At 38.2% G+C, this 27,757-nt stretch overlaps 1 protein-coding gene across 2 annotated transcripts in view; it reads right to left on the bottom strand.

The window, feature by feature from the left end:
- Positions 1-27,757, bottom strand: part of TRHDE (thyrotropin releasing hormone degrading enzyme) — a 393,263-nt gene that overhangs the window by 190,787 nt on the left and 174,719 nt on the right. For both annotated transcript variants that reach the window (XM_054580121.1, XM_054580122.1), the window contains exon 4: positions 3,003-3,157. In XM_054580121.1, the coding sequence (XP_054436096.1) occupies positions 3,003-3,157 (155 nt within the window). The remainder of the gene's footprint in view (positions 1-3,002; positions 3,158-27,757) is intronic.

The raw sequence follows: 27,757 nt of genomic DNA, 5'->3' as shown, positions 1-27,757 counted from the left end.
TTCTCAAAAAAAATAAAAAATAAAAATAAAACAAAACATTATATGCCAGGAGCTATCTTAAAGACTTGAAATTTAATGATGGAAAGTCAGATAATGTCTCTCCTTGTGCAGCTGACACCTTATTATAGAGGTGGGGGAAGAGATGAGATAGAAAATAAAATATAAATAAGCAAATGAACAACACAATTTCAAATCCTAATAAAGTGTGATAGGAATGGGGGAGGGATTGTCTTAGACTGTAAAAGCAAAAGCCTTTTCTCTAAGCAGGTGATATTTCAGCTCAGACTTTAATGGTAAAAAGGAGCCAGCTATGAAGAAGCCTCAGGCAATGGGATTCCATACAGATCTAAGCAGCCCTTAATGTGAACACTCTAAGTGGGAATGAGTTATTTAAGAAACAGAAGGAAATGGTGGGCAAATATCAAATCATGTACAGTTTTAGGAGCTTTGTAAAGAGCTTGGTGACTGAGTGTTTCAATATTAAAAATAAAATGTCACTCAAGAGGATCTCTAACTGAAACACAAAAGAGAAATAACTCTGAACATGTTGATGACCACAAAATAAGTGATATCAAAAATATTTTTGTATTCTTAACCAAAATGAATGTCTCTGCTTTAAACTGAAAGCCTATCTTAAGGATTGTGACAATATCACAGAAGGGGTGTGATCTATGTTAACGTGAGGAATAACAGGTACAAGAATACGAGAGAGAGTGAGGGGAAATGGTAAGAACATGAACTTCAGAGGGGCTGGAGGTTTTCAAATAAAAAGGATAGTGCTTTGGAAAGAGCGAAAAGGAATAGGGGCAAGAGAGTATTTAGTCTACTTCCATCCAGGTGCTGAGATACTCAAGAAATGAGAAAGAAGCCTCAGGGGCCAGCCAGGTCCACGCAGTAGGCTGAAGGAAAGGGAACGCACAGAAAAGAAGATGAAGCTACAGGGAATTTGCTTCAGCAGCAGTGGAGGCAAATCAATAATAACAGTTTTATTGATCATGTACTATGTGACTACCAGTATTCTAAGAGCTCTTCTTGGAAAAATTTGTTTAGTCCTCTCAATAATCCTAAATTGTAGATACTATTATTAGCCCCATTTTACACAGGAGACTGAGACACAGAAGAGTTAAGAAACTTGCAGCTACTAAGTGATGTGGCTGAGATAACAGGTTCTTAAATTTGGAAGTCAGAGCGGCCAGATTTGGGGGTTGTCAGAGAGTGTTGGACAGTGACCTCACTAAGGGAAGTAGACTGGTGTGAAAATGAGACCCAGATGCCAAAGGTGATCTGCGAGGTTGTGATGAAGGGAAACAAGTCTGTTCCTTAATGCCCTTTGTCCTGGCTGACAGTTCTTGATGCGTGCAAACTGGAACTGGAGGAGCAGATTCACTTAAACAAGACTGTGCCTGCCCACTTCTTATCCCACTGCTCTCGGGTGCAGGGTCGTGGTCACCCGCTTCTAGGGTGTTTCGCTGTGACTCTCATTTGAAGATAATAATCACTTGCTGTGATTAAGTAAGCACTTACTACCTATCAGATTCTGTACTGAGCCCTTGACATACAGTATTCCTTTAGTAAACACAACAACCTTACAATATAAAAGAAAAATAATTGTGACAATAAATAGAAGGTAGAAAATAATTTGGTAATGATAGTGAAAATTGTTCTCTCAGTGTCTGGTTCATTCTTTCCCTGCTAGTAAGTAGCATAGCACTAACTACCAAGCTATAACAAAAGAGTAATTTAGAATAAACAGCAAATAAAATCAGTTGCAGGAACAATGAAAACATTACTAATGTACTCTCATTTCAACAGAACTGTACCTGTAATCTGTTTCTAGAGATGTTCAAAGAGGAAACTGCATTTGCATCAAAAAAAAATTGTACTTTTAGCTAGGAACCCTTCTCATTAACACAGTAGAGGAGCCCTGGGTACCTCTGCAATGGGTCCCTTTAAGTCTCTGAGGCAAGGAACACATGTCCAACCTGGCCAGCATGACAGGTACAAACATCTTACAGGTTCACTGCAGAAGGCTGACATTTAGGTAAATGGTCCACTGGCCTGGACTAATTCATCATTAAGTCAGTATTCGCGTATTAACATTTAGCAGTTCAGCTTCTTTATCTGACAGCATTTTCCACATCACTCTTACGTTTGGCTAGCTTTTTAAAAAGGGTTTTGGGTTTATAACAAATTGAAGGCATAAGTAGGAGATTTCTTGTGTTTTCACTTAAAAATTTGCCGTAGTTACCAGTAACCAGTACCAATATTACTTTCTATTAAACAGCATGAACATTTACTTTCAGGTTTTTTTATTTCTCTCACTAGAATGAAGATTCAGATAAGCATTGCAAAACCTCTGTAATCCCTTTCACTCATTGTAAGAAAGTGCATAAAATCAAAATGAAATTAATTTTATCTTAGCTTCACTACAAAGTTGACTAATTTACATATGAATTCCTACACATGCCAAGACAAAAAATTATCAATCATTTGAGAACAAAGAGTCTATGGCTGAGTTAGTGAAAGACTTCCTAAGTGTCTGTGTGATGGGAAAACGAGAGTAACAAATTGATTTCAGCAAAGGCAAATTTTGACACGTACACAAAACTCAGCTGCATCTTGCAGCAATGCAATAAATCATTGCCATCACTGTACTTACCATATGTACACACCAATAATCACAAGAAAATAAAGCAAGGTTGACAAGAACAGTGAGTGGATAGTGTCTCCAAAGAGGCTGCTGGGTGGCAGTGCCCTCTCACTCCTCCACTACACTGAACTGAACGACAGTTGCTTGTCCAATATGACCAGTGGGTTTGCTTTAGTTTATGCTGTCACCTGAGAAAAACGACATACCTTCCAGAAAGAACTACACAGTGCTCTATCGATAATTAAAACTTAATTGGGAGGATAATAACTTAACTCCTAATCTCAGTATCTGAAATCATTCTACATTCTCAATAGTTTGCAATTATACTTACACCTGATCCTTTTTCTCATACCTGGTGACATATCTCATGAACAATGACCATGGTGACATCCAGCAAATAAGAAATAGATGAAACACTGGGATCCAGCAGTATTCTCTGTTCCACAAAAATACTTAGTCCCCAGTTCTCCATAGCAGCATACGGATGCTTAGGCACAGCTAAAAGATCTAGAAATAGAATAAAACAATTCCAAAGGCTTTAACAAACATACCGGATTCTAAAGTCATATCCTTAAAAAGTCAATAAATCCTAATTAGAAGGAATACTTCCTCTTTCTTAGTAATTTTTTTTCCAAAATTAAACTACCTGCCATTTCTACATGACAGCAGAAATATAGGCTCTCACTGTACACGCCGGCCACGCTCATCCATCACAGTTCATTTTCAGACCCAATGCAGTAGGAGGCTGGAGGTATCAGAACCATTATTGATGGGCCCATTCTTACAAGTTTCAAAAAGTCAAGGAAACCAAGTGCAGCAGGAATCTACAGAGTCAGAAGACATAGTGCCTTCTAATGAAAATATATTTAGTTCAATGCAGCGAACACTGTACTCTTATTTCTACTTCAACGCTTTCCAAAGGAAAATATGTTCTATCAGTTTAAAAATGTGATATCATTTTTATAAATTCTTAAATTCTAACTTATTTTTTGATTTCTGTTAAGAATAAAAATATTATACGCAACTATGGAGGAAACCATGATGGTGAATGTAGTGGCAAGAGGATTTCAGAGGGAACCCACAGGTTTCAGTTCTGGTCTTGCCTCCACCATTAACTAAAGATATGAGATCTGTAAATCACTCAATTTCTCGAGACCACAATTTCCTCACCTATAAAACAAGGTTATTGTCCCTCATGATCTCAAAAATCCCTCCTTGCTCCAAAAACCTATGATTAGATGATTCTAAGATTTGTGCTTATTTGAAAAGGTTAGGCAACCATAAGTTCATGTTCTGAAGTACTCCCTCTGCTCCAAATACATACTGATGGTACATAAAATATTAAAAGGTAAAACTGAAAAATATCTGCAGTCTTGAAAATGAAGCTTTCCATGGACCAGAAATGGTACAAAAATGCCAAGCAGGGACTGCGTGTGAAGCCCCAGGCCTGGAAGGCCCTGGCTCCGGGAGCAGGCAGTGCAGCTGGGGAGGGGTGCCGGCAGGGTGCACCATAGCCACAGGGCCTTATGCCAAGCTGACTGCTGGATGCCAGGAGTGGAGGTAGGACCCGCATGCTCATGAGAAGAACTGAAAATAGCAGGTGCTCATTGCTTCCTGAGAAAGGTAGCAAGTAGGGGAGCAGGGATTCAAACCCCGGTCTGGCTCTCCGCCTTGTTCTTAATCACAATGACATAATGTTTATAGTCTCTGGCCCAGAAGTTCCACTTCCCAATATAAACAAACCCTGGAGGAACTCCCTAGGGTGCCAAGAAAAAAAAATGTTACGAGAATGTTTACTGCAGTGTTGTCTGTAAGAGTGGAAATGGAAAACTAAATGCTATTCAAGAAGATAATGAACAAGGAAACTGAAATGGTTATATAAAGGAATACTATATAATAATTGACATGAATGATTTCATCACTAGATTCTAAAACTACATGTATCAACATGGATAATCTGAAAAACATAATGTTGAGGGAATAATTAAGGTGTAAAATGACACTTGTCATATGCTACTTAAAAATAAGCAGAATAGTACCAATGATGCAAATGAATACTCACACATGCACACACATACCAAGACAGACGGTAGCGGTATAGTGAACATACAATCACACACAGATTCTAATGATAAACACCAAATTCAGAATCGTGATTGAGTCAGGAAAGAGAGGAGGAGAAAGGGTTGAGAGGTGACCTTTGAGGTTCCCAGACCCTATTTCAACTTGGAAGCTGGAGGGGAGTTTGCCACATCACCAACAAGTAATCCCTGGGTATCTGAGAGTTTAACTCAGTTTTGACACTATCTACCCATCTACCCAAAGATAGACTGAGATTCCACAGGTTAAAGTCTTAGTCCTACAGGACTTCCTCCCCAGCACACACCCACCCACACACTCTGCAACATCAGATATTAGTCACAAACCCAGGTCGTTACCTGTACTTCTGACAGACTGGCTGTATATCAGAGGTTCCTATGATTTCCTCTCAGGTTTGATTAATTTGCTAGAGTGGCTCACAGGACTCCGAGAAACATTTAAGTTACTAGATCACCCGTTTATTATAAAAAATATATATAACTCAGGAAGAGCCAGATGGAGGAGATGCAGAGGGCCACGGCCAGGGACAGACACAGAGCTTCCCTGTCCACTCCAGGGGCCACTCCCCCTGAATCTCCAGGTGGTTACCCACCCAGAAGCTCTCTGAACCTTGTTTGGGGGAGTTTATGGAGTCTGCATTCCGTAGGCAGGATTGATTAAATCACTAGCCATGGATAATTTCCAGCCCCTCTCTCTTGCCAGGGGGTAAAGGGGTGGGACTGAAAGTTCCAAACCTCTTAATCAAAGGTTTGGTTCCCCTGGCAACCAGCCCCATTCCCCTAGGTTAAAAGTTACTTCATTAACATAACAAAAGACAAGTTTATTGTTGTAATCGCTTAGAAAATTCCTAGGGTTGTGAAAGCCACTACCAAGGAACCATGAAAGAAGCATACATGAGAAACATGTATTCGGTCATCTATGTATTTCTTATAAATCACTATTTCACACACAACAGATTTCAACTATGTCTTCAATATTAATTTTTAAAGCAGGCGATGGGTATAGGAGTATTATTCATAATATTATTAATTCTATTCTGTATGTCTGAAATATTTCATAATAAAAAAGAACAAAATCATCAACAGTCTTACAACATGATTGATTTTATTTATGACTGCAACAAAATCTTCTCAGTATTTGCTGTGTCTTTAAGTCTGAAATGCATTTCAAAATAAGTCAGGGATGGTCGCTGTGTCCACCACATTTTAAACGAAGAATGAGAACATGGCAGCTTAACACAAGAAACATAGACAGACTAAAAAGTGCTGTGAAAGAGAAAGAACAAATCCAACTGGAGAGGTTCTTGAAAGAGATAGTATTTGACCTGGACTTGAGAAGATAAGATTTCAACACATAAACAGAGGTGCTATATGTATTTACTGAATCAAGTTTTATCGAACATCCCTTTTGTTCAATATAAGCATTGTTCTGTACTCCAAGCTCCTTGCCCCATCCTCTTGTGGCACTTACATTCATATATGGGCGTGGTATGAGGAAGAGGTCAATTAACAAGAAATAAATGAATGAAAGAATTAATAGAGTATGAGAGTGATTGACAGGTGGGGTAGCGTGGGGATAGCATTGCCAGGGAAGGCGTCTGTAAGGTAATCACATTTCACTTGAGATGGGAGCAATGGCAGAAGCCAGATGTTTGAAGATCTGTGGAAGTGTGTTCTAAGAGGGGACAGCAAATGCAAAGGCCCGAAGGTGGAGATGAAGCAAGCAGAAAGGTCAGTGTTGCTCAAGCATATGATGAAGTAGAACATAGGTCTGGGAATTAGTACAAATTGCAAGTACATAAACAGACCTTCTTCTACTTAAGATTTTAAATGGAAACCTTCCCTAAATACGACAAAACTGGGAGATAGGACAACATTGTGTCAACTCTGCCTGCCACCAGCAGATGGCAACAGCAGTAGCATATCTGGTGTCATTTTCTTGCAGGAACCTGTGGATTTAGGAATAATCCTTTGGAACTAAGCCCATTGCAGGACAGAGACACTTCTGTATGCTGGAGTTCTCCAAGAGTAGTTGGGTCTGCCGAGTAAGCAAATCTGGCCACACACTGGGATTTGGATCGGCTCAAATGGCACAGAGACTCCAGACATGGCCCAGGTGCAGAGTCTGGGAGTTGGAATAAAGGGGAAAGTATACTTTGGAGGCAGTCATCATAAACAGGAATGGCGAGGGGCGGTTGCAGGTCAGGTGCCAAAAATAACAGGCAGTGGTGACATAGGAAGGCAGCTGGTTTCATATTGGTTTCCAGAAGTCTGAGGGCATGGAAGTAAGGCCTGGGGAACAAGACAAAGACTCTTCAGCAAATGCAGTCAGACTCAGATAAAGTGACGAAGGGGTAGTTGAGGGACTGAATGAAAGAGGTATAAAAATTAAAGAGTACAAATTAATAGTTAGAAAATAGTCACAGCGATATAAAGTAAGCACAAAGAATATCGTCAGTAATATTATAATGACTACATATGGTACCAGGTGAGTACTGGAAATATCAGGGGGTTACTTTGTAGAGTATATGCTATACACCTAAAACTAATATAAAATAATATTGAATGTAAATTGTAATTGAAAAAGAAAAAAAGAGAAAAGACAAAGTCACTGAGAAAAAAGTAAAACACAGCTCAATAATAGGAGGCAGGTTCTCAGGCACAGACAAGGACTAAAGTAGACATAGGCGGGAAAAGAGAGAGAGAGAAACTAAAAAAAAATAGATTATGCTACTGTTCATTTAATAACCTTTTAACAAAGAACTGAAGAAACTTGGATCTGTACTAATTACTGTTGAGATATTTTAACTATGCCTTGCTGTTCTATACCTTCACTACTTAAGGAATCTCATTTTAGCTTTCAATTTTAAGAATGCATGAAGTATATCATGTATACAATGTACATAACAAGTTTATATCAATAGCCAAAAACTGGGAATACATCAAATGTTCATCAACAAGTGAATGAATAAAGTATGGTATATCCATACAACAAAATAATATTCAGCAATAAAAATAAATGAACCGTTGGTAGGAATGTTCAGCAATGTGGGAGAATCCCAAAAACTTATAGGAGTAAAAAAGAAGAAAAAATATACCTGCTATATGATTCATGCCATTTCTATAATTCTAGAAAAACACAAACTGATCTATATTGTCAAAGAGCATGTAGTGGATACCTGCAGGCAAAGATGAGAGGGGTTGAGAGGACAGCAGCAGAAAACTTTTGAGGATGATACACATGCTTATCATAATGGTGACTTCACAGGCATGCACACATCTTCACACATCACATTGTACACTTAAAATATGTGCACTTTACTCCATGTCACTATATTTCAATGAAACTAAGAGGAAGAAGAAATTTCTCTTGTGAGATGCAGGGACATCTCTTGTCTAACAGTAGTTAGCCTGTCCTTCCTGATGGCCTGCCCTACCACCTCCACAATTATACCAGCCCAATACTACTCATGCCTCAGAGGCAGCCTGAAGCAGCCAGAGATACAATGCTCTTCGATCAAAAGGAAGCAAAGAGTCCACTATAAGAAACTGAGGTCTTCCAGTCAAGATGGAGGCATAGGTAAACACAGCTTGCCTTCTGGCACAACCACATCAAAATTACAACTATAAAACAACAATCACTTAGAAACATCAGAAATCAAGTTAAACGGAAGTCCAACAACTATGGTATTTTAAAAACACACATACATCCAGACTGGTAGGAGGGGCAGAGATGCATATGGACTGGTCCCAAATCCACATGTGGTAGATGAAAATTCAGGAGGGATATCTTGGAAGTGAGTAGTTCCAGCCCCACACCAGGCCCCCCATCCCAGGGATCCAGTGCCAGGAAGATAAGTCCCCATAACTTCTGGCTGCAAAAACCAGCAGAAATAGAGTCAATGGGAGGAATTTCTGCAGTCCCAAGCAGTTCCTCTTAAAGAATCCACACACAAACTTACTCAGACTCACTCCCTCTGAGCTCTAGCACCACAGTGGTAGCTTGAAAGGTACCAGTGGCATAGAGGGAAAAACTGAAGGGTCTGGCATCAAGGCAAGAACTGGGGGATAGCTTTCTCCCAGGCATAAAGGCAGGCAGAGGCCATTGTTCTTTTTCTGAACACTTCCTCCACAGAGCCACAGAGCCAGGAGGCAGGTGCTATATCTGAGACTCTATCAATCTGGCTAACACTGTTGGCCCTACACTGGAGATCCCACCCCAGAGGGTCCCACCCAACTTATGGGCTCACCCAAGCTGTTAACAGTGGCTTCTCCATATGAATGGCTGGTCTTGGTTCATGCTTCATAACTTCCTAAATCCTATCAAACAAACAGCTGGCCTCATTGAGCACCCAACCCCTGTACCTCTTGCCAAGCTGCCCAAAACCCAGCACCAGCAGCAGCCAGCCTAGGTTCATAGGTTGGCTTTACCTGGGAATCTCCAAGCCCATCACAAGTAACAGCCATCTCAGATTGCTTTATAGCTCATGCAGAGTGGCCCCAGACAGAACACAGGTTGGGGCTGACTATGACCGACACCACCTGGGGAACCCCAGGGCCTGAGCACCCAGTTCAGACAACTACAGATCATGTTAGAGAACCACCACCCTGCCCCTGCACAACTGATCTGTCATGAAGGGCAGAAGTTGGTGGTCAGTAATCACAACTGGTCCCTGCAACAGACTGGCCTGGGTAAATCCCTCTCATTAACCTGCCAACAGTAATCAAGACTCAACTACGAGAGGAGAGCATACTCATCCCACACAAAGGATGCACCTCAAGTACCCTGCTTGGATGATAGGGGAGCTTGTTGTATTGCAGGGTATCTACTACATTAGGCCACACTACCAGGACAGGGAATCATAGCATCTTTACCTAATACAAAGAAAAGAAAACAGGGAGGCTGCAAAATAAGGATACAAAGAAACATGGCCAAAATGAAAAAAATAGATCAAAACCCCAGAAAAAGAACTAAACAAAAGGGAGAGAAAACAATATATCAGATACAGAGTTCAAAACACAGGTTATAAGGATGCTCAATGAACTTAGAAACTCAACAGCATAAAAAAAGATCCAGTCAGAAATGAAGGGTACACTAATTGAAATAACAATTTACAGGGAACAACAGTAGAGTGGATGAAGCTGAGAATCAAATCATTGACTTGGAAGATAAGGAAGCAAAAAACAAGCAATCAGAACAACAAAAAGAAAAAAGAATCCAAAAACATGAGGCTAGAGTAAGGAGCCACTAGGATAACTTAAAGCATTACAACATTTGCATCATAGCGGTGCCATAAGGAGAAGGGAAAGAGCAAAAAATTGGAAATCTATTTGAAATATTAATGAAAGAAAACTTCCCTAATTTGGTGAAGGAAATAGACATACAAGTCTAGGAAGCACAAAGAGTCCCAAACAAGATTGATGCAAAGAGGCCTATCCCAATACACATCATAGTTAAAGTGCCAAAGGTTAAATATAAAGAGAGAATCTTAAAAGCAGCAACAGAAAAGTAGTTAGTTACCTACAGGGAGGTCCCATAAGACTGTCAGCTGATTTCTCAAAAGAAACTTTATAGGCTAGAAGAGATGGGCAAGAAATATTCATTGTTATGAAGAGTATGGACCTACAGCCAAGATTGTTCTTCTCAGCAAAGCTATCATTTAGAATTGAAGGACAGATAAAGAGCTTCCAAGAAAATAAAAAACTAAAGAAGTTCATCATGATCACCAAACCATTATTATATGAAATGTTAAAGGGACTTATTTAAGAAAAAGAAGATCAAAACTATGAACATTAAAATGACAATCAACACATATCTATCAGCAATTGAATCTAAAAAACAAACTAAGAAAACAAGAAGAATAGAGACAGAATCATAGATACAGAGAGTATTTTGATGGTTGCCAGATGGTAGGGGAGTGTAGGGGACTGGGTGAAGAGGTGAGGGGATTAAGAAGTACAAGTTGGCAGTTACAGAATGGCCATGGGGATGTAAAGTACAGTGTAGGAAATGGAGTAGCCAAAGAGCTTATAAGCATGACTCACGGACAATGGTGAAGGCACTGCCTGAGGGAGTGGGGGTGCTGGGTGGAGGTGGGCAAAGGGGAAATATTGGCACAACTGTAATAGCATAATCAATAAAATATAATTAAAAATAAAACATAAAGAAAAAGAAAGTATTAAAAAAATACCTTAAATAACTGAAATATTCTTTTTATTAACTTTAAAGAAGATACAATTTATTCACAATGAAATAAATGATTTTAATTTTTGCAAAATAAATTTGTCATGAGGCTATATCCATTAAAATGTGCAACTATAACTCTTTAATGTGCCTTAAAAACAGAGGTAAGATAACTCCAGTATTTCAAAATCTAATTTACTTGGGAATTCAAAGAAAATCCTGGATAAAATTATGCATAATAGTCTTTCCAATTAATTACTACAGTCCTAAAAACTGTAGGCAGATAGCAAATATTCATATAATGCTAGTGAATGTGATTACATAAATTAACATAAAAATCTGACTTCCTCTACTTGCTTCTTTCAATACACTACAATTTGCACTCTGTTGAAACAGCTCTCGATAACTATGATCACAAAATCTCATGGAGATTTCTCTCTCCTCTTATTTATTTATTTTTGATACTGCTGACAATTATCACAATTTGATCAGGGTCTATTGTAACAGGCTATCCATTTTTTCCAGCAACTTCTTAGATTTGCCTTCCTTTTTTTGTTGTAGTTTTGTTTTGTTTTGATTTTCTTGTCATCCTCTGACTTTTGAAAATCAAACTCCCCAGGTCTCCAGGATTTCCAACTGTGGTTTATTTGTTTGTTTGTTTTTTTCATTACTGGTTTTCTTTGAATGTTCTCACCACTCCAGTGTCATCGGTCACCACCCACGTGCCTAGATAGCTCTCTTAGAGCTCTAGAGGAAAATACCTATCCACCTTTGTGGTAGACTGTTACTTGATAGAGCCTCCAATGTATTGTGCTATTCCTTCTGGAATAGCCCCCTGCCCTTTAATCTGGCTTAACCCTGCTTAAAGTCTTGCAGCCTCCTTTTTTGCACACTGGGGAAAGTCAGGTGTCATGAGAAATGTCCGCTAGCCTGACAACACCGTGCTAAAAGGAACACTGACACAATTGGAAAGGTCCAAAGAACGACCAAACAAGGCCTCAGAACACATACAACAGCAATCCAGTCTCCGCCATTAGTGGTAATGTTTGGATGTACAACTTTGGAAACTAGAAATATAAACTACTGTATTCCACATTACGAAGTAACCACTAGGAAAAAAAACCATGTGCAATCTCAGGCCTCTCCTCTGCCACAGTCACATTCTGAGCTCACAGATTGTCATAATTTGTCATGCAGAGTAAGATTCATTGCCCTAGCTCTGGGCTCATCCAAGGCCTGGCTCTAGTAGGAGAGTCTGGTATCCTCCAACTCAGATGTTTTCTGCCACATTAACAACCTCTCAGTCCATGCTCTGAGTGACGTAAGTAGAGAAGATACATTTGAAACATGATCTCAGATATTTGTCAATTGTCCTGCTTTCTCTTGATACTTTCTCTTTCCCTAAGCCAGATACCCTAAAGGCAAGTCTTTCCTCCGTAATATTTCTTCACCAATCAATCCCTGCCTTCAAGCTGCCCTCATCCAAAATTGTCAATTCATTTTGATTTTATGCAATCCATTTATGTAAATATTTTGAGGTTACTAAGGGAGTACTTGCTAAAATCTGAAACCCAGTGCACCAGGCTTCAACCTTGAGCGCAATAAAGGATATAAAACCTTGGAAGACAAGAAGCTGAATACCAAGGAAGGAAGTATTACCCCCAGCAACTCAAGAGCATCAGCTTCCTACCCAGGCAGAAAACAGTCCTGCTGCCAAGCCCCAGGCGTGATCAAAGGATGTGGCACTTTCCTTATAAAGCAACACTGGTCCCTGCTTGAGTGTGAGCTTTTCTGGTCAAAAAATCTCAAGTGCATACATTTATATCAGAAGTGTTGGTCTCACAGGAGGAAAAAATCCATAGAGCTTTATCATGGGAGTAACTGATCTTTCTCATTTTCCTTGTACATGCAGTACATTTTATTCACTCAATCATTTACTAAGTTTATTGAGTCCTTTCTCTGAACCAACAGGGGAGGAGACTAGCAAGGATCCTGCTGTGACAGAGCGCACATTCTAGCTTCGGCAGTGGAGGGGCGCTGGGTAAGGTAGGGAGCCAAATCATATCCAGATAAATAGATAATCAAGATAACATGAGTTTGGGATTGGGGCTGAGATAGGAATAACACAAGGGTCAGTAAAGTGTAATGGGATTGGCATGAGGATAGTTTGGACAGAGTGACCAGGAAAAGCATCTCTGAGAGGTTAACATCCCAACTGAAATAGCTGAACTTCAGCTCCAAGGCAGGTCATCTTTTTACTACAGTCACAGCATTTCCAGTGCCCAGGATAGTACCAAGCACATGACTGATATTCAAAAGCAAATCGCAAAGTAAATGAATACTTTGCCTTGTGATGACAAGTGATGCTGAATAGATCTTACGATTGGTTTTGTGTTGTATTACAAACCAAACAGATGTGCAACCATTACCAATACTCTTCCAAGAAAAAAAGCATTAAATTCTGCAGTTTTGGTCACCATTTCCACAGTTTTGCTCTCAGCCAGGGAAGCACGCTGCTGCTCCTTTAAATCACCTCCCTAACCCCTGCTAAATATCTCTCAGATGTACTCTCTCCAGATTCACAGACACATTCTGAACTCTTTGCCCTGGTCCTTCCCCGCAAACCCATCTTGGTCTCAAATCCCCAGGCTTTTGACCTAACTCGAACTCTGTTTCCTGCCTTACTTCACCCTTTGAATTTCACCCTCCGCACTGTCTTCCATGCTGTACCCTCGCAGCATCTCAATGATGATCCAAGTTATCTTCCCAGCACTGCTGCCCAGGTCTCCTTGGCAGAGGGCAGTGGATAGAACAGTTGAAAGATGAAGCTTTGAGGTCCACACTCTCTGGGATACAGACCCAGGTCTAACACTGGTGAGCTTTGGGACCCTGAAAACCTCGTTCACTCTCAGTTTCCACTTCCTCATTGATAAATGGGCATGTTAATGATAACTTCCTTGCAGGCTGTTGTGAAGATGAAGTGAATGGGTTTTTTAGGTTCATGTCAAGCACTTAGTTCTAATCACAAAATATGATAAATCAACATTATCATTATTTGGGATCTTTGCAGGTCATCCCCACCTTGGGGGAATCGAATGCATCAAAGGCCTTACCCTGGGAGATGAGGAATCTTGTGCTTGAACAAAGATGAAGTGCTGGTTTAATATGTTACATTAGGCACTTTGATTTTATTTTATAACATAATGCAATATAGCACCTATCTAAGAATGAGTAAAAGAAAAAACACATAGGATATAGCCATATCATTGCTAAATAAATTTTAAAGGTATAGCAGGTTAAAAAAATAAATAAAAGTTGCATTTTCATTATGCCCATGACTGTTACTTGTTCAAGGTACTTTTCACATATACATTTATTGTTAAATAAAAATAAAAAATAAAAAGACTCCTTGTTCCAACAGTTACCATATGTGGCTAGTCAAAACATAAATTGCATTTGAAATAGCAGTATTAATAAGATAAAATTCATAGAAGCCAGCCATTATGGGTATTTATTAACATGAGAACATCCAACTTTTTATCTTCCTTTCAAGCGCATATTCTTTTTTTTACTCACAAACAGGTTAGGTTCTCGATGGCTGTTTTTAAGTTCATCTGAGAAAGGGGTTTAAGCTTTGCCTTCCCTGGATACATGGCCCCCAAAATCCAAAGTGAACCAGACCTTCAACGTTTTAAAACTGAACACACTTTTCTCCCGATGAAGTTTCTGCTTAGGCATCTTTCCATCTGAAAAGACTAGTTTCAGTTAGTCGTTTTGGTCTGTAATAGAATTTCCATCAGTACCACTTGTATTCACAAGCTTAGCATTTAAGTTTTCAAATTTTTACCATTCTTCTGAATTACCATTAGGCCATAATACCACAACACACACTCACTGTTTTTGTTGATTCTCCTGTCACACACTCAAAAGTTTGTTAGTTTTGGGGGTTTTTTCCATTTCTGAATTTTTCCTCAACACTTACTTATTACTGTCAATTGCAAAGGAGAAGTACTTTTCATGTGTTGCCTGATTTCCTTTTCCCCTGGAAAAAAAAAAATTCTGTGCCAAAGGACTTAGCCCATATGCACAAGGAACATTTGTCAGTTTATCACCGATTTAATTTCTAAAATTAGCTCTATTTTAATTTCCATCATCCTATTTTGCACCCTCTCACTTTCAAAACTCAAGGTCTTTGCTTTAATGGACATTATTAAGTGTAAACAAAGAAAACACACTAATTCACCCCTATCCCATCACCGAGTAACAGGCCAAAACGACTAATGCTTGTTATATAAAAAAGACTTGCTGTTATTTAAGAGAATGCAGGTTTAAAGTAAAGGTTCCTCTCTACTAAAACTTAATGTATGATATATTTTCAGGTATTCCTGAAATACTTATTCATTACCTAATATAAGCCAGACTGATCTGAGCACTAGATATATAAATGTTGAACAATAAAGATATAGTCCCATTAAATGCTCCTGGAGCTTAAAAACCAATGGGGGATACAAACAAGTTAGAAAGTGTATATATTATAGACACACATGACAGGAATTTCAGCATAGTGTACGTTTATATGCTGTGATGAGGACACAGCATAATCGGTGCAGCCCAGAGCAGAGATTTAGGACGTGGGCTCTGAAGCCAGGCAGCCTAGTTCAAAATTCAATTCTGCTACTTAATGGGGCACATTACTTACCATTTATGCCCCTCATTTTCCTTTCTTGTAAAATGAAGATGATTTTAATTGCAACTATTTCACAGGGTTACTACCAGGGTTATTGTTAAAACATAATTCTCAAGGGTCTCTCACATTTTTGTACATCTATGAGCACAGACACCAACCACTTCTTGTTCCAGACTACCATCTTAGGGATATCTATATAGCAAAAATAGAAAAAGAATCCTCTCCAATGCAAAGTCCAGTCACCCATACCATCATTTATAAAAGAATCAGATTCCCCAGGCTTAGGGTTCCTCACCTGTAATATAATGCATTGCACATGAAGGTATCACCTGGACCTCTTTGCAGTGCCAGTGGGAATTGGGGTTCAGGGAACTGGCACAAAAATGTTAATACTTGGGCCACTGCTATAGCTAGAGGGATCAAATTTTCTTTCTTTAATCCAGGAATTTCATATCTTCTGCCAACATTCAAGAAACAATGATAGGCTGACTTGTCAAGCTTGCAAATAGGGTAAGGTAAAATTTCAGACCTTTCACAGTTCTTGACAACTGTGTGAGTTAATACATGCCAGGTGTTTAAAACAGTACCTATCAAGCCGTAAGTTCTCAGTGCTGTTAGCTATGGCCACAAACAGAAAAACGCTCCTCCCAAGACCTCCTCATCCTCATTCCCGGCACCTGTGACTCCATTGGATTACTTGGCAAAGAGGATTTAAGGTCACAACTAGAATTAAGGTGGCTAATTAGCTAACCTTAAATTGGAAGAGTGTCCTGGATTATCCAAGTGGACTAAATATAATCACAAGGGTCCTAAAAACCGAAAGCAGGAAGCAAAGGACGCCGTGCCAGAGTGGCGCAGTGTGAGAAAGGCTCTGCAGGCCACCGCCGCTGGGAAGGCAGAGCGGCCGGGGCCGAGCCCGCAGGCAGCCTCTAGCAAATAAAAAAGGCAAGAGAACGTATAGATTCTCTCCTAAAGCCTCTAGTGAAAGCAGTGTCAAAGTGCCAATCTTTAGAACGGTAAGATGATAAATTTATGCTTTTAATTTTTTTAAAACTTGTGTTATTTTAAGCTACAACAGATGTGGTAGTTTGTTACAGCATCAATAAGAAACTGATAAAGTATCACTATGACAGTCATCATTACCTTTTATCAGTATAGTATATAAATATGTTCTATTACTATACTATATTACTATATTACTGTAATATAGTACTATAAATACTATATTTCTATATAATACATACTATATTACTATAATATTACTGTATTATCACTATTACTATATCAAAGGGGCCCCAAATCCTAACACAAGAATGGGGAAAGGCTTCCTGTGAAAGTCAACTGTAAGATCTGTTAAGTGAATAGGAATTAGCTGGAGGCAAAGTATATTTCAGGCTAAAGGTATGCGCAGACAAGCAGGAGACAGCATGGGACTTTCAGTAAACCAAAACTGGATCAATAGGGCTGAAGCATATAGTGAAAAAATCTTGCTTTAGACATGCTGATTTTGAGTTGCTTCAGGAACATTCCAATGGAGATCTATTAGGAGGCTGAACATAGAGGTCCAATGTATTGGCGGGGCAGATCTGCGAAGTCATCACCTGTATCTAGTAGACTATAACCAATGATGAGCATAGAAGAAAGTTAAGATGTCTGAGGAACACTGAGACTTAAGAAACAGACAGTGGAAAGGGGCCAGTATAACAGGGCACACACAGGGCACTACCAAGCACTGTCATAAGAAGGCCGGGGAGCCAGGAGAGAGTGACATCACATCATTCAAGAGCAGTAATCCACCCAAAGTGAAGGCAAGAGTCAACAGTGTCTGCGCATATCTTTGATATATTTATAAAATGCTGATATTATATACTCAGGTAGTTAAAAATTAATATTTTCAAAGAATGCTAGCTTACCATTCAACACCATTCTCAACAAATTTGCAAAATAAATTATAAAACATTTTACACACAAACTATGCCAAGTGAAGGTCTGCACCATCACTTGAAGAGAGAAAAACGATTCTCTGGTAGGGTTCTCGCTATTTAATGAGTGGCTGTTGCTGTGGTGAGCCCATCCCACAGCAAGGGACCCAGGAGTCTTTCTTACTTCAAAAGCCTGAAGGCTAGGAGTCATCTTACAGATTTCAATAGCTTTTTGACACTGTTATTTGACAGATTCACATATCCAGCAAAAAGAAGTAAGAAAATAGTACTAGTTATAAATGAGCATTCTTAACTCTTGAAACTTGAACTTGTCAGTAAAATGCATTTCCAAATTCATATGCACTTTAGACACTTTGAGTACAAAGTAGTTACCTCTAAAAGAAATTATTTATGTAAGTTTGGTAAAGTGTAAACAAAGATTCATTGTGCCTTAAGGCCAGTTCCTTTTAGCATAAACTGTGTTAGTAGTGCACATAAATTTCAATAAAAAAATGAAAACATATAATTCAAATGTTGAAGTCTTAGCTTAAACGGTCTAGCATAAATTTCAAGTAAAATCAAATACCTGTTGAAATCCCTGAGAAAAAAACAATCACTAAAGCTCAATAGTTGTTGATTTTTTTATCACTTCTTATTGCAGTAGAAAATATTACCTGATATGAAATGGCATCTAAACTATTGATAAATTTTTAGAGAGCTAGTAGTATAAAGAGGAGAGACCAAAATTCACAATGAATGTTAAAGGTTCCTAGGGAAATCTCAGGTTGATGTTCGGGATAATGAAGGCAGAGAGAAAAAGGAAGAAAATAGAGTTTAAAAATAGCATAATTGTAGAAACAGAAAATGTGGTGACACTGTGTAACTTCACTAAATTTTGACACTAAGCTCAAAGCTAATTTGCCTGTGAAAGAACTAAAATAGAACCTTATCAATTTAGTTTTTGGCTTATTATTAAAATACTTTCTCTTTTTATAATCCAAACCCACAGATTTACCATTTGAAATAGCATCAAGTCACTCAATGCCATGAAGAAAAATGAATGCCATGTCCCATTCAGGCTGAATTATGTATCAGATGGGAGGTATTGATCAAAATACGAATGATGTCTTTCATTATCAAAGGTACCTGATGCTTTGTTATAAATAACTTCTTGAGAGTATAATGAAACCACCTTTCCCAAGTTTTTCTACAGAAGAGTTTCTGAGATGTTCTTTCAATGATTTTTTTTAAAACCTATTACTAGTGTTCCAAATATCCCCAAGTTCAATTTACATTAGATCAAGAAATGAAATACAAAAAGAACTAATAACAAGCCAGAGACTGAACTGAACCTTTTGCTTCTCCAAGCTCCAGTATCTAATGTGTATCACAAAGTTATACTCCTAAAGTGTATTTTATAGGAAGGAAAATATTTTGTACATCTAATGGGGAAATGCTGAAAAGAGGGGCTTTTTTTTTTACTCATTATACAAATGTTTCTCCTAATGTAAATACTCAGGTAATTGACATGATGGAAAATTGCCAGAAGCTATTTCCTAACACCACAGTTAATAGAGCATGAGGATTCTATAGCTCAAAACGACATGTAACTGATCACTGTACACTTGCAGCAGGGAGACAACCATGAAGAAAATGGTAACACCCTTCTCATTACTTCTATTTCTCCTTGTCCTCCAAATACACTAGGCAAATTTTTTACTTGTGTCTTGGAACCTGTCTGAATAGTTATTAAAATGAAAGCCAGTATTCTATGGAGTACTGTACTTGAATGGACAAGTCCGAGAACACCCAAGTTTCTATTCATGTTTTGTAGTAGCATTTGCAATATTTCAGTCCCAGATGGGGGATGGTACCCTTACAGCCTGACACCCTTACAGCCTGGGCAGAAAATGCTACCAAGTATTTGGGATGAGAGTGAACTACCTCAAGTAGCTTGTGTCCACTCTTCTGTATCTCAGTGAACTATGTATGTATGTGTATGTATGAATGTGTATATATGTGTATATAAGTATATTATATAACATTTATATAATTATATAAATATACATACTGAACAAAGTATATATATAACCTATAGTACTACATATATACATAGCATATATATATACACACAGTATATATGCACAATCATATTTATACATATATGTACATATGATTGAAATTAGTTGAATTTTGGTGAATTCATTGAGTTTTATGAATCTATCATTCCAGTTCATGCTGGAAGTAGATTGTGCTGTATCTCATCCAATGTAACTTCAGACAGATGGAAAAATTAAAACCAGCCTACAATTGTGGGTTTTGTCCCATGGGATCCAATTTAATAATAATAACTAATAGTATTTTTCAAAAATCATCCTCAAGGTCTTCAAATTAGCTACACAAGTACAATACCTCTAACTTCACAGGTGATTTTCCTCCTAACCTCCTGACCTCTACCACTCCTCATCAGTTGTTGATGAACAGGTATGTTTTCAGATTCCTTGCAGTTGCCAGCGGCATCTCAGGACCAGTTCTGGATCCCCTGAATTGGAATATGCATTTTAACAAGATCCTCAAGCAATTCCTCCATGCATTAAAATTTGAGAAGCACTGGCTTATATCACATCTTCCATGGTGGGGTGCTTATCCCCAGGGGTTGCATAAAACATCTATATTTAACTATGTAAAAAATAAATTAGAACTTTTATTTGGCTATGCTTTTGTCTGATAGAGATATGCTCCCCTGGTCAAGTTCTCAAGGACCCTGAAGAGAGAGCGAGAATGTGCAGAGATGCCAAGCCAGCGCCGCATTTCTCAGCTACCTTCAGGCGACTGGAGCATAGGGCAGGACGGGAGCGCCAGTTACCTGGATTTATGGATTGTATTATCTAGTTTAACTGCAGCCACCCTTATGAATTAAATAGGTGGCTTAAAATTCCTGAAAAAATAAATAATAGATTGAGGTTAATACTAAAAAATCAAAGATACCACAAACAAGTATATGAAAGAGCTGACAGCTCTTCAATTCCAAGTAAGAATAACTAATTTTTTTTAGTTTGATATAGTCTCATTTATTTATTTTTTCTTTTGTTTCCCTTGACAAGAGAGATATATCTGATAAAATATTGCTATGAGTAATGTCTGAGATTTTGCTGCCTATGTTTTCTTCTAGGATGTTTATGGTTTCAGGTCTAACATTTAAGTCTTTAATCCATTTGAATGCAATCTTGTGTGTGGTGTAAGAAAATGTATAGTTTCATTTTTCTGCACATATCTGTCCAATTTTACCAACACCATTTATTGAATAAACTATCTTTAGCCCTTTATATGTGCTTGCTTCTCTCCAATGTTAAATGACTATAAAGTGTAGGTTTATTTCTGGGGTCTCTATTCTATTCCATTGATCTATGTGTTTGTTCTTATGTCAGTACCATGCTGTTTTGATTATTATGGTGTATAGTATACTATAGTACAATATAGCTTATAGTATAGTATAGTTTGCCATATATAATATAGTATAGTACAGTTTATCATATATAGTGTAGTTTTTGGACACCAAAAGAAAATATCAACAAAATAAAAAGACAACCCACAGAATGGGAGAATATATTCACAGAGAAGTCTGATAAGGGGTTAATATCCAAAATGTATAAAGAACTTACACCAAACTCAACACCAAAAAGCAAGCCAGTTAAAAAATGAGCAGAGGACTGAATAGACACTTCTCCAAAGAGGACATACAGATGATCAATAGACATGTGAAAAGATGCTCAATGTCACTAATCATTAGAGAAATGCAAATTAAAACCACAATGAGATATCACCTCACACCAGTCAGAATGGCTATCATCAATAAATCAACAAATAACTAGTGCTGGCAAGAATGTGGAGAAAAAGGAACACTTTTACACTGTTGGTGGGAATACAGATTGGAGCCGCCACTGTGGAACACAGTATGGAGATACTTAAAAATGGATCTCCCTTTTGACCCAGCAATCCCACTACTGGGAATATATCCAAAGGAACCCAACACACTAATTCGAAAGAACATAAGCACTGCTATGTTCATTGCAGTGTTATTTACAATCACTAAGATATGGAAGCAGCCCATGAGTTCATCCGTAAATGAGTGGTTAAAACAACTATGGGACATTTACACAAGGTGATACTACTTGGCCTTAAAAAAGAAGAAAATTTTATCCCTTACAACAGCATGTATGGACCTGGAGAACATTATGCTAAGTGACATAAGCCAGTCAGAGAAAAAAGAACACCATATGAATTCACTCATGTGTGGAATCTAATGAACAAACTGAACTAACAAGCAAAACAGAGACAGACTCATAGATGGAGAGCAGGGTGACTGCTAAGGAGGAAGGAGGTTTGGGGGGGAGGTACTGAGCAAAAGAGCAGAAAGGACTTTTGGACATGGATAACAGGTGATGATTGCTGGGCGGAGCATAGCATAAGGGGACTCAATGGTAATGGAAAAAATACAATAAAAGAATTAAATATAACATACTAGCTATATACATATATATACAGATACATAGATAAGTGGAACAGAATATACATATATATGAAACACAAATGTACCAGAAATACAAAACATGGAGAGAAAATTACTCTCCTAGGCAAAGAAATGAATGGAATCAGAAAAGAGTACAAAAAAGCTTAAGTGATATAAAATCTGTTATATTTACATGTGTATGTTAATGCTGGGTTGTAGGCCTTTTGGTGAGATATTAGGCTCTGTACTCTTCTGTGCTTGAATTTTTATGTAATTTAAAGAAAGTCACATAAACTAAAAAAAAAAAAAAACGTAACTAATGTTTCTGAGGCACACATTAAGGGCAGGCATTTTCTAAGTGATTTAGGTGTATTAGTAATTCAGTTAATCCTAACAATGCTTTGAGACAGACACTACCCATAGCTCCATGCTGCAGATAAGGAAGTGAGGCACAGAGACATTAGGTAAATTGCCCAGGCCAGTTTATATTAGTGGAGATTGGATCCACATTTTGACTATGTGGCTTAGATCTCCCAATCACTATACTCTATTTACTCCATTCCATTTGCATTATAAGGCAAAAACAAAGATATAATTATGTATTGCAAAAAAGACAAATTTATCAACAAGAATACTTGCTCTATTAATTTATATCTACTCTCATTAACAATGAAGTTCACTGTAAGCATGTATGATGCCCTGAAATTTAGCCAATTAAAGTATCATGCTTACTATTTTAAAATTAAATAAACATAGTTACCTAAGAAAGAACATGCTAAAAAATATCTTGTAGTGGTACATAGTCAGAAAAAAAGGTGGAAGGATGTTCCTGATAGAGCCATGGCTCTCAAACCCCAGCATCCTCAGAATCACCCGGAGGGCAGGTTAGAATACCTGTTTCTAGGCCCCAAGACCAAAGCTTCTGATTCAGTAGATCTAGGGTAGGGACTGGATTTGCATTTCTAACAAGTTCCCAGGTGATGTTGATGCTGCTGGTCAGGCAATCACACTTTGCGAATCACAGTTATAAAGGAGCTTTTAGAACAGAGGACATCCCCTATTATACATTCGTCACCTTGGAAACCTTTAAAAAATATTAATGTCCCATTCCTCTCCCAGAGATTCCGAATTCATTGTCCCGAGGAGAGCTCTAGGCCTCCTCACGCTTTAAAGAGATGTCAGGGACAGCCAGGGTTGACAACCACTGCTTTAGGTGGAAGGAAAATAGAAGCAAATAGACTGGTTCAAAGTAGTCCAGGTCAGGATCAAAGGAACCCTGGCTAAACTACGGAGGTGTTTCAGAGGTGGAAACAGACAGAACTTAGTAATTAAGCAAATACTGAAGATAAGAAACTCACCAAGGAGGTCCAGACCTAGTTGATTGAAAGGGCAATGAAAAGGACCATGGTGTCCCATTACACAACCCTGTGAATCAGGGAATCACAAGGGGAGGGTAAAGAACGGGTGGGAAGATAAGGGAAATAAAAAGGTAAAATATTTTTATGTTACAAATAGAACAAATTATTTTTCATAATGCTCACCTCAAAAAAAGTCCATTTTTGCTGATAATGGAAAAAGGAGATACAAAAGTTCTTTTCCATTAGTAGCCTATGTCTTTAAATCCTTCCCACAGTTAAAACCTAGGCCATCCAGCTTGAACGTCCGTGTTCTTATTCTCTATTCTATTCACTGCATCCTGTTCTACTTTTATGTTGATAGAAAGTGGACTCGATTAAAGGTCAAACAATAAGTCAAAAATAGTAGAGATTAGGGGTGCTCCGTACTAGGAGCATGCTCATGCCTTTCTCCCCTCTTTCTTTCTCAGGCATGCTTCCCCCCACCCCCTAAATTCCAAGGGATGTCACAAGACTTGCACCCAAGAGAGCAATGGGCAGTGGCAACTCATCGTGGACCAATCCCCTGAACCTGTCTCCAAGGCCCTTTTCTCTGACTGTCAGTGAGCTAACGGCAGCCCCGCACTGGCTCGCTTCTTTCCTATAGTGTTTCTAGGGAGCTAAAGCAGCCCTGCGTAGGCTCTCTCCCGTTCATTCTTCTACCCGAAGTCCTTCTTTTGTTCCACTGTCACCAGCTTAAATAAACTACTCTCAAAAAAAAAAAAAAAAAAAAAAATTAGGGATTAGCACCCAGGACTATGAAACACTAAAAAGATCATGCCTATCCTGGTCTATTTTTTTATTCCTGATGATAAAGTCTAAACTAAAGTCTGTTGTTTTAAAAAGTTGGGTTTTTTTTTAATAAAACTATAGTAGAGGCAGAGTGTCTGCAATGCTGGGGAAAAAGTGTTTACATTTTAGGTCATATGGACTTCTGCTGATATCTAGGAAGATATAATATATATGATGTTTTCAGGTTTATTATGGACTACTAGTGCTGATTTTCACAAATGGTCAATCTCCCCTCATAAAATTGTGTTATAAAAGGCAAAACTGAGTAAACTTGCTCTAAATTCCTTAAGTATTCATGAGTTCCTGTAAAAATATAGTTAGATCTCTATTTTAAACATAATTATTTTGGCAACTGGGGAGCTTGCATTCTTTAGCATGGTATATTCTCTGGTGTTAATAAAAAATGTCAAAACCTGCTCCCCCATAGACAAACACCTTATAACAAGAACCACTGAGTTTTAATCCTTAAAGAAAAGGGAATCTTTGGGATGAGATACAAACTACGCTCTGTTGACATTCTCAAATTAAGAAAATATCTATGGCAAGGTACTGACTGCTACAATATAAAAATGTTTCATTTCCTCTCAGGCTGAATATAACAGCAGGTGGTAAAGTGACAGTACAAGACAGTCACTTTCACTTTAAGCCCAAAGGCAAAGGATCCATTCTATTTTCAAACTTAGCTCACATTTTTCTGTTGCTTTTTCTATACATACACACACAAACACAAAGTAAAAATTTAAAAAATTCCATTATCTCCAAAGGCAGACAAATGACTAGTTGATAATGTGGTTTTTCTTTCTTTTTTTTCCTTTCCTAGATTGCTTTCCATAATGCTGTAGTACAAATCTTTGTACTAACCTGTAAGCACAATGCATACTGTAAGATGTTTTAGTGATATTAAGTATTATTTCCTAATAACGCCATAGTTCAGAACATAGTACATAAAGGGCACAACTTTTTAAAACAGTCCTACATCAGTCAAATGAATTGGGTATTAATATCTGCCTGTCAAATGAATATTGGAATACTACCAACCTAAGTTTTCTGGAACACTACTACCTTAAGTTTAATTAAAACATGTTAACACTAATACTAAACTGAACCAGTACTTGTTTCCCAAATGATTGATTATCAGTATGTTTTTCAGTTGAGAGAAATCTCTTTTATCATGAATTGATTGTGGTTTTATTTGTTAAGACTAAATGCAACCCTTTGCTAGGCCAAATGATGCCACTACACAATTTAGGAAAATTCACCTCTTCCTCAAGGAACTGTACTTTCATTTGCCATAAAACAGTCTTAATAAATATACAAATCTATGATGGCTACAAACATGAATGGTGCCTTTCCAGAGTTTTGCAATGCACAACGTAATCTATTAGGTTATGTCAACAAATTTAACAAGAAATGTTTCCTGATTCAAAGAGCTCAGAAATCTAATCCACTCTGCAAATAGATAGTGAAACAGGCTTTCAAAAAAAAAACCACATTTGTGAAGAGATGATTTATGAAACACCCTATAAGATCATAAGATCGAAAGACATGACAAGAAATCAGCTTTGTTTTGCTTTACAGAGGATGTAGCAAAAAACCAATGGACTTAAGGGTGTTCAGAGTTATAAAAAAAATTTTACTGACAAGAGAGCTAGTGAAAAATCAGGTAATGTGCCAAGAAAGTCTCTTTACTGAGCACAGCTCTTAGCTCTGCTGTACCTTAAACTCAGCTGAGGAACTTTTAGAAAAACTGATGCTGGGGCCCCACCCAAGGCATCAATCTCTGCCTAAATCTCTGGTCTGAATCTTTAGAGCTCAGGCCCAAGTACTGATCTTTCCCAAAATGATTTCTAATGTCCAGTAGAGATTAAAACCTTTTGACTTAGGTGATTTTAGGAACAGTGTTCCTATGTAAGATAGACTACAATAGTGTTGTCAAATTTTAGTGTGCTTTAGAGTCACCACGAGGTTTCATAAGACAGATTGCTGGGTACAACTTCCAAAGTTCATGGTTCAGTAGATGCCAATGCTTCTGGCCAAGAACCACACTTGGAGGACCATTGGTCTAAAAATCTTACAAATCAGCCCTGGCTGATGTGGCTCAGTGGATTAAGTGCCGGCCTGTGAATCAAAGAGTTGCCGGTTCAACTCCCAGTCAAGGCACTTGCCTGGGTTGCAGGCCAGGTCTCCAGTTGGGGATGTATGAGAGGCAACCATTCATGTTTCTCTCGCACATCACATTTCTTTCCCTCTCTTTCTCCCTCCCTTCCACTATCTAAAAATAAATAAGTACAATCTTTAAAATCTTACTCCTCAAAATGTTGTCATGGGACGGCAACTTTAACATCACTGGGAACCCATTAGAAATGCAGAATCCCAGTCCCACCCACTACTAAGAAGAGATCTGAATTTTTACAAGACTTTGTGGTGATTCATATGGAAATTAACATTTGAGAAGCACTGGTCTAGAGTATGGACCGAATTAAAAAGTCTACCGGGATAAGGAGGAACAAAATGGGGATGAAAAAGGACAAGGACTTGTGAGTAAGTAGAGAGCTCATATTCAGCTCTAACCAACTAGTGTCCATGTAGAAATGCAAGCTCAGTGTTACCAGATATTCTAATTTTTCAAGAAACTCAGTAATCGGGATTTTTATGTGAAACCTCCCAACTGTAAAATATTAGCAATTAATTCAAAGGTTTTATAACACCTTTAAGACCAAATAAAATATGTCTGTGGGCCATATCTGGCCCATAGCTCACATGTGTGTGATTTCTGATCTAGAAAGAATCGATCATAAATTGAATTAGAGTTTGAAATAAATCACTGGAATTCCCCCCTTAGAACTCTTCCTTTAAAAGCTCAAGATAGATGATATATTTGGTAACAGTTAATTATTTTCTGTAGGGCATGTTTCTGCCTGACACAAGCTCAGGAAAGCAACAGAAATGAATGTTAGACAGGACTCTTTGAAATATGAGTTACGGCAGAAAAATACGCAGCTATAAGGTAGGAAGCAAGAGCGGAAGCTGAAACGTTGAAATGCCTCAGGAGTGCCTCTGAAGAACGGGAGATGCAGGAACAATCAATCTCACAATGAGCCAAGTGAGACGTTTGGCTGTGCTTACTGTTAAATACACCTATGGACACAGCAAATGTTCTAATCATAAGTCTTTGAAAGTGGAAGAAATACGCCATTAAATATGTAGAATTTGTTTTCACTTGTAAAGGAAGATAAAGCAAAACAACCTCAGGTCCATACTTCCTCTCCATCTTCCTTTAATATCCTTGAATCATATCATTGCTCTTAACTATGAAGCACTTTGAAAAATGTTTCTAATGGCAGCACACAATATTCTCCGTGTAGGATATTTCAATAGTCATTGCATTTTTTTCCCTTTAAACCTCATACAATCACCTATGAAAGTCACCTCATAAGCTATCTAGAGACTGACAAGAAGGGACTTTTCAGAAAGGTCTTGCAGGACTAGAAAAACACACAGGGAGCAGCTAAACAGACT

This window comes from Pteronotus mesoamericanus, unplaced genomic scaffold (genome assembly GCF_021234165.1).
Source record: "Pteronotus mesoamericanus isolate MK-2021 breed Mesoamerican mustached bat unplaced genomic scaffold, CSHL_Meso_final contig_56, whole genome shotgun sequence".
Classification (NCBI taxonomy): Eukaryota; Metazoa; Chordata; class Mammalia; order Chiroptera; family Mormoopidae; genus Pteronotus; species Pteronotus mesoamericanus.
Note: the sequence above shows the minus strand (reverse complement) of the source record. Positions and strands in the feature narration are given on the sequence as shown.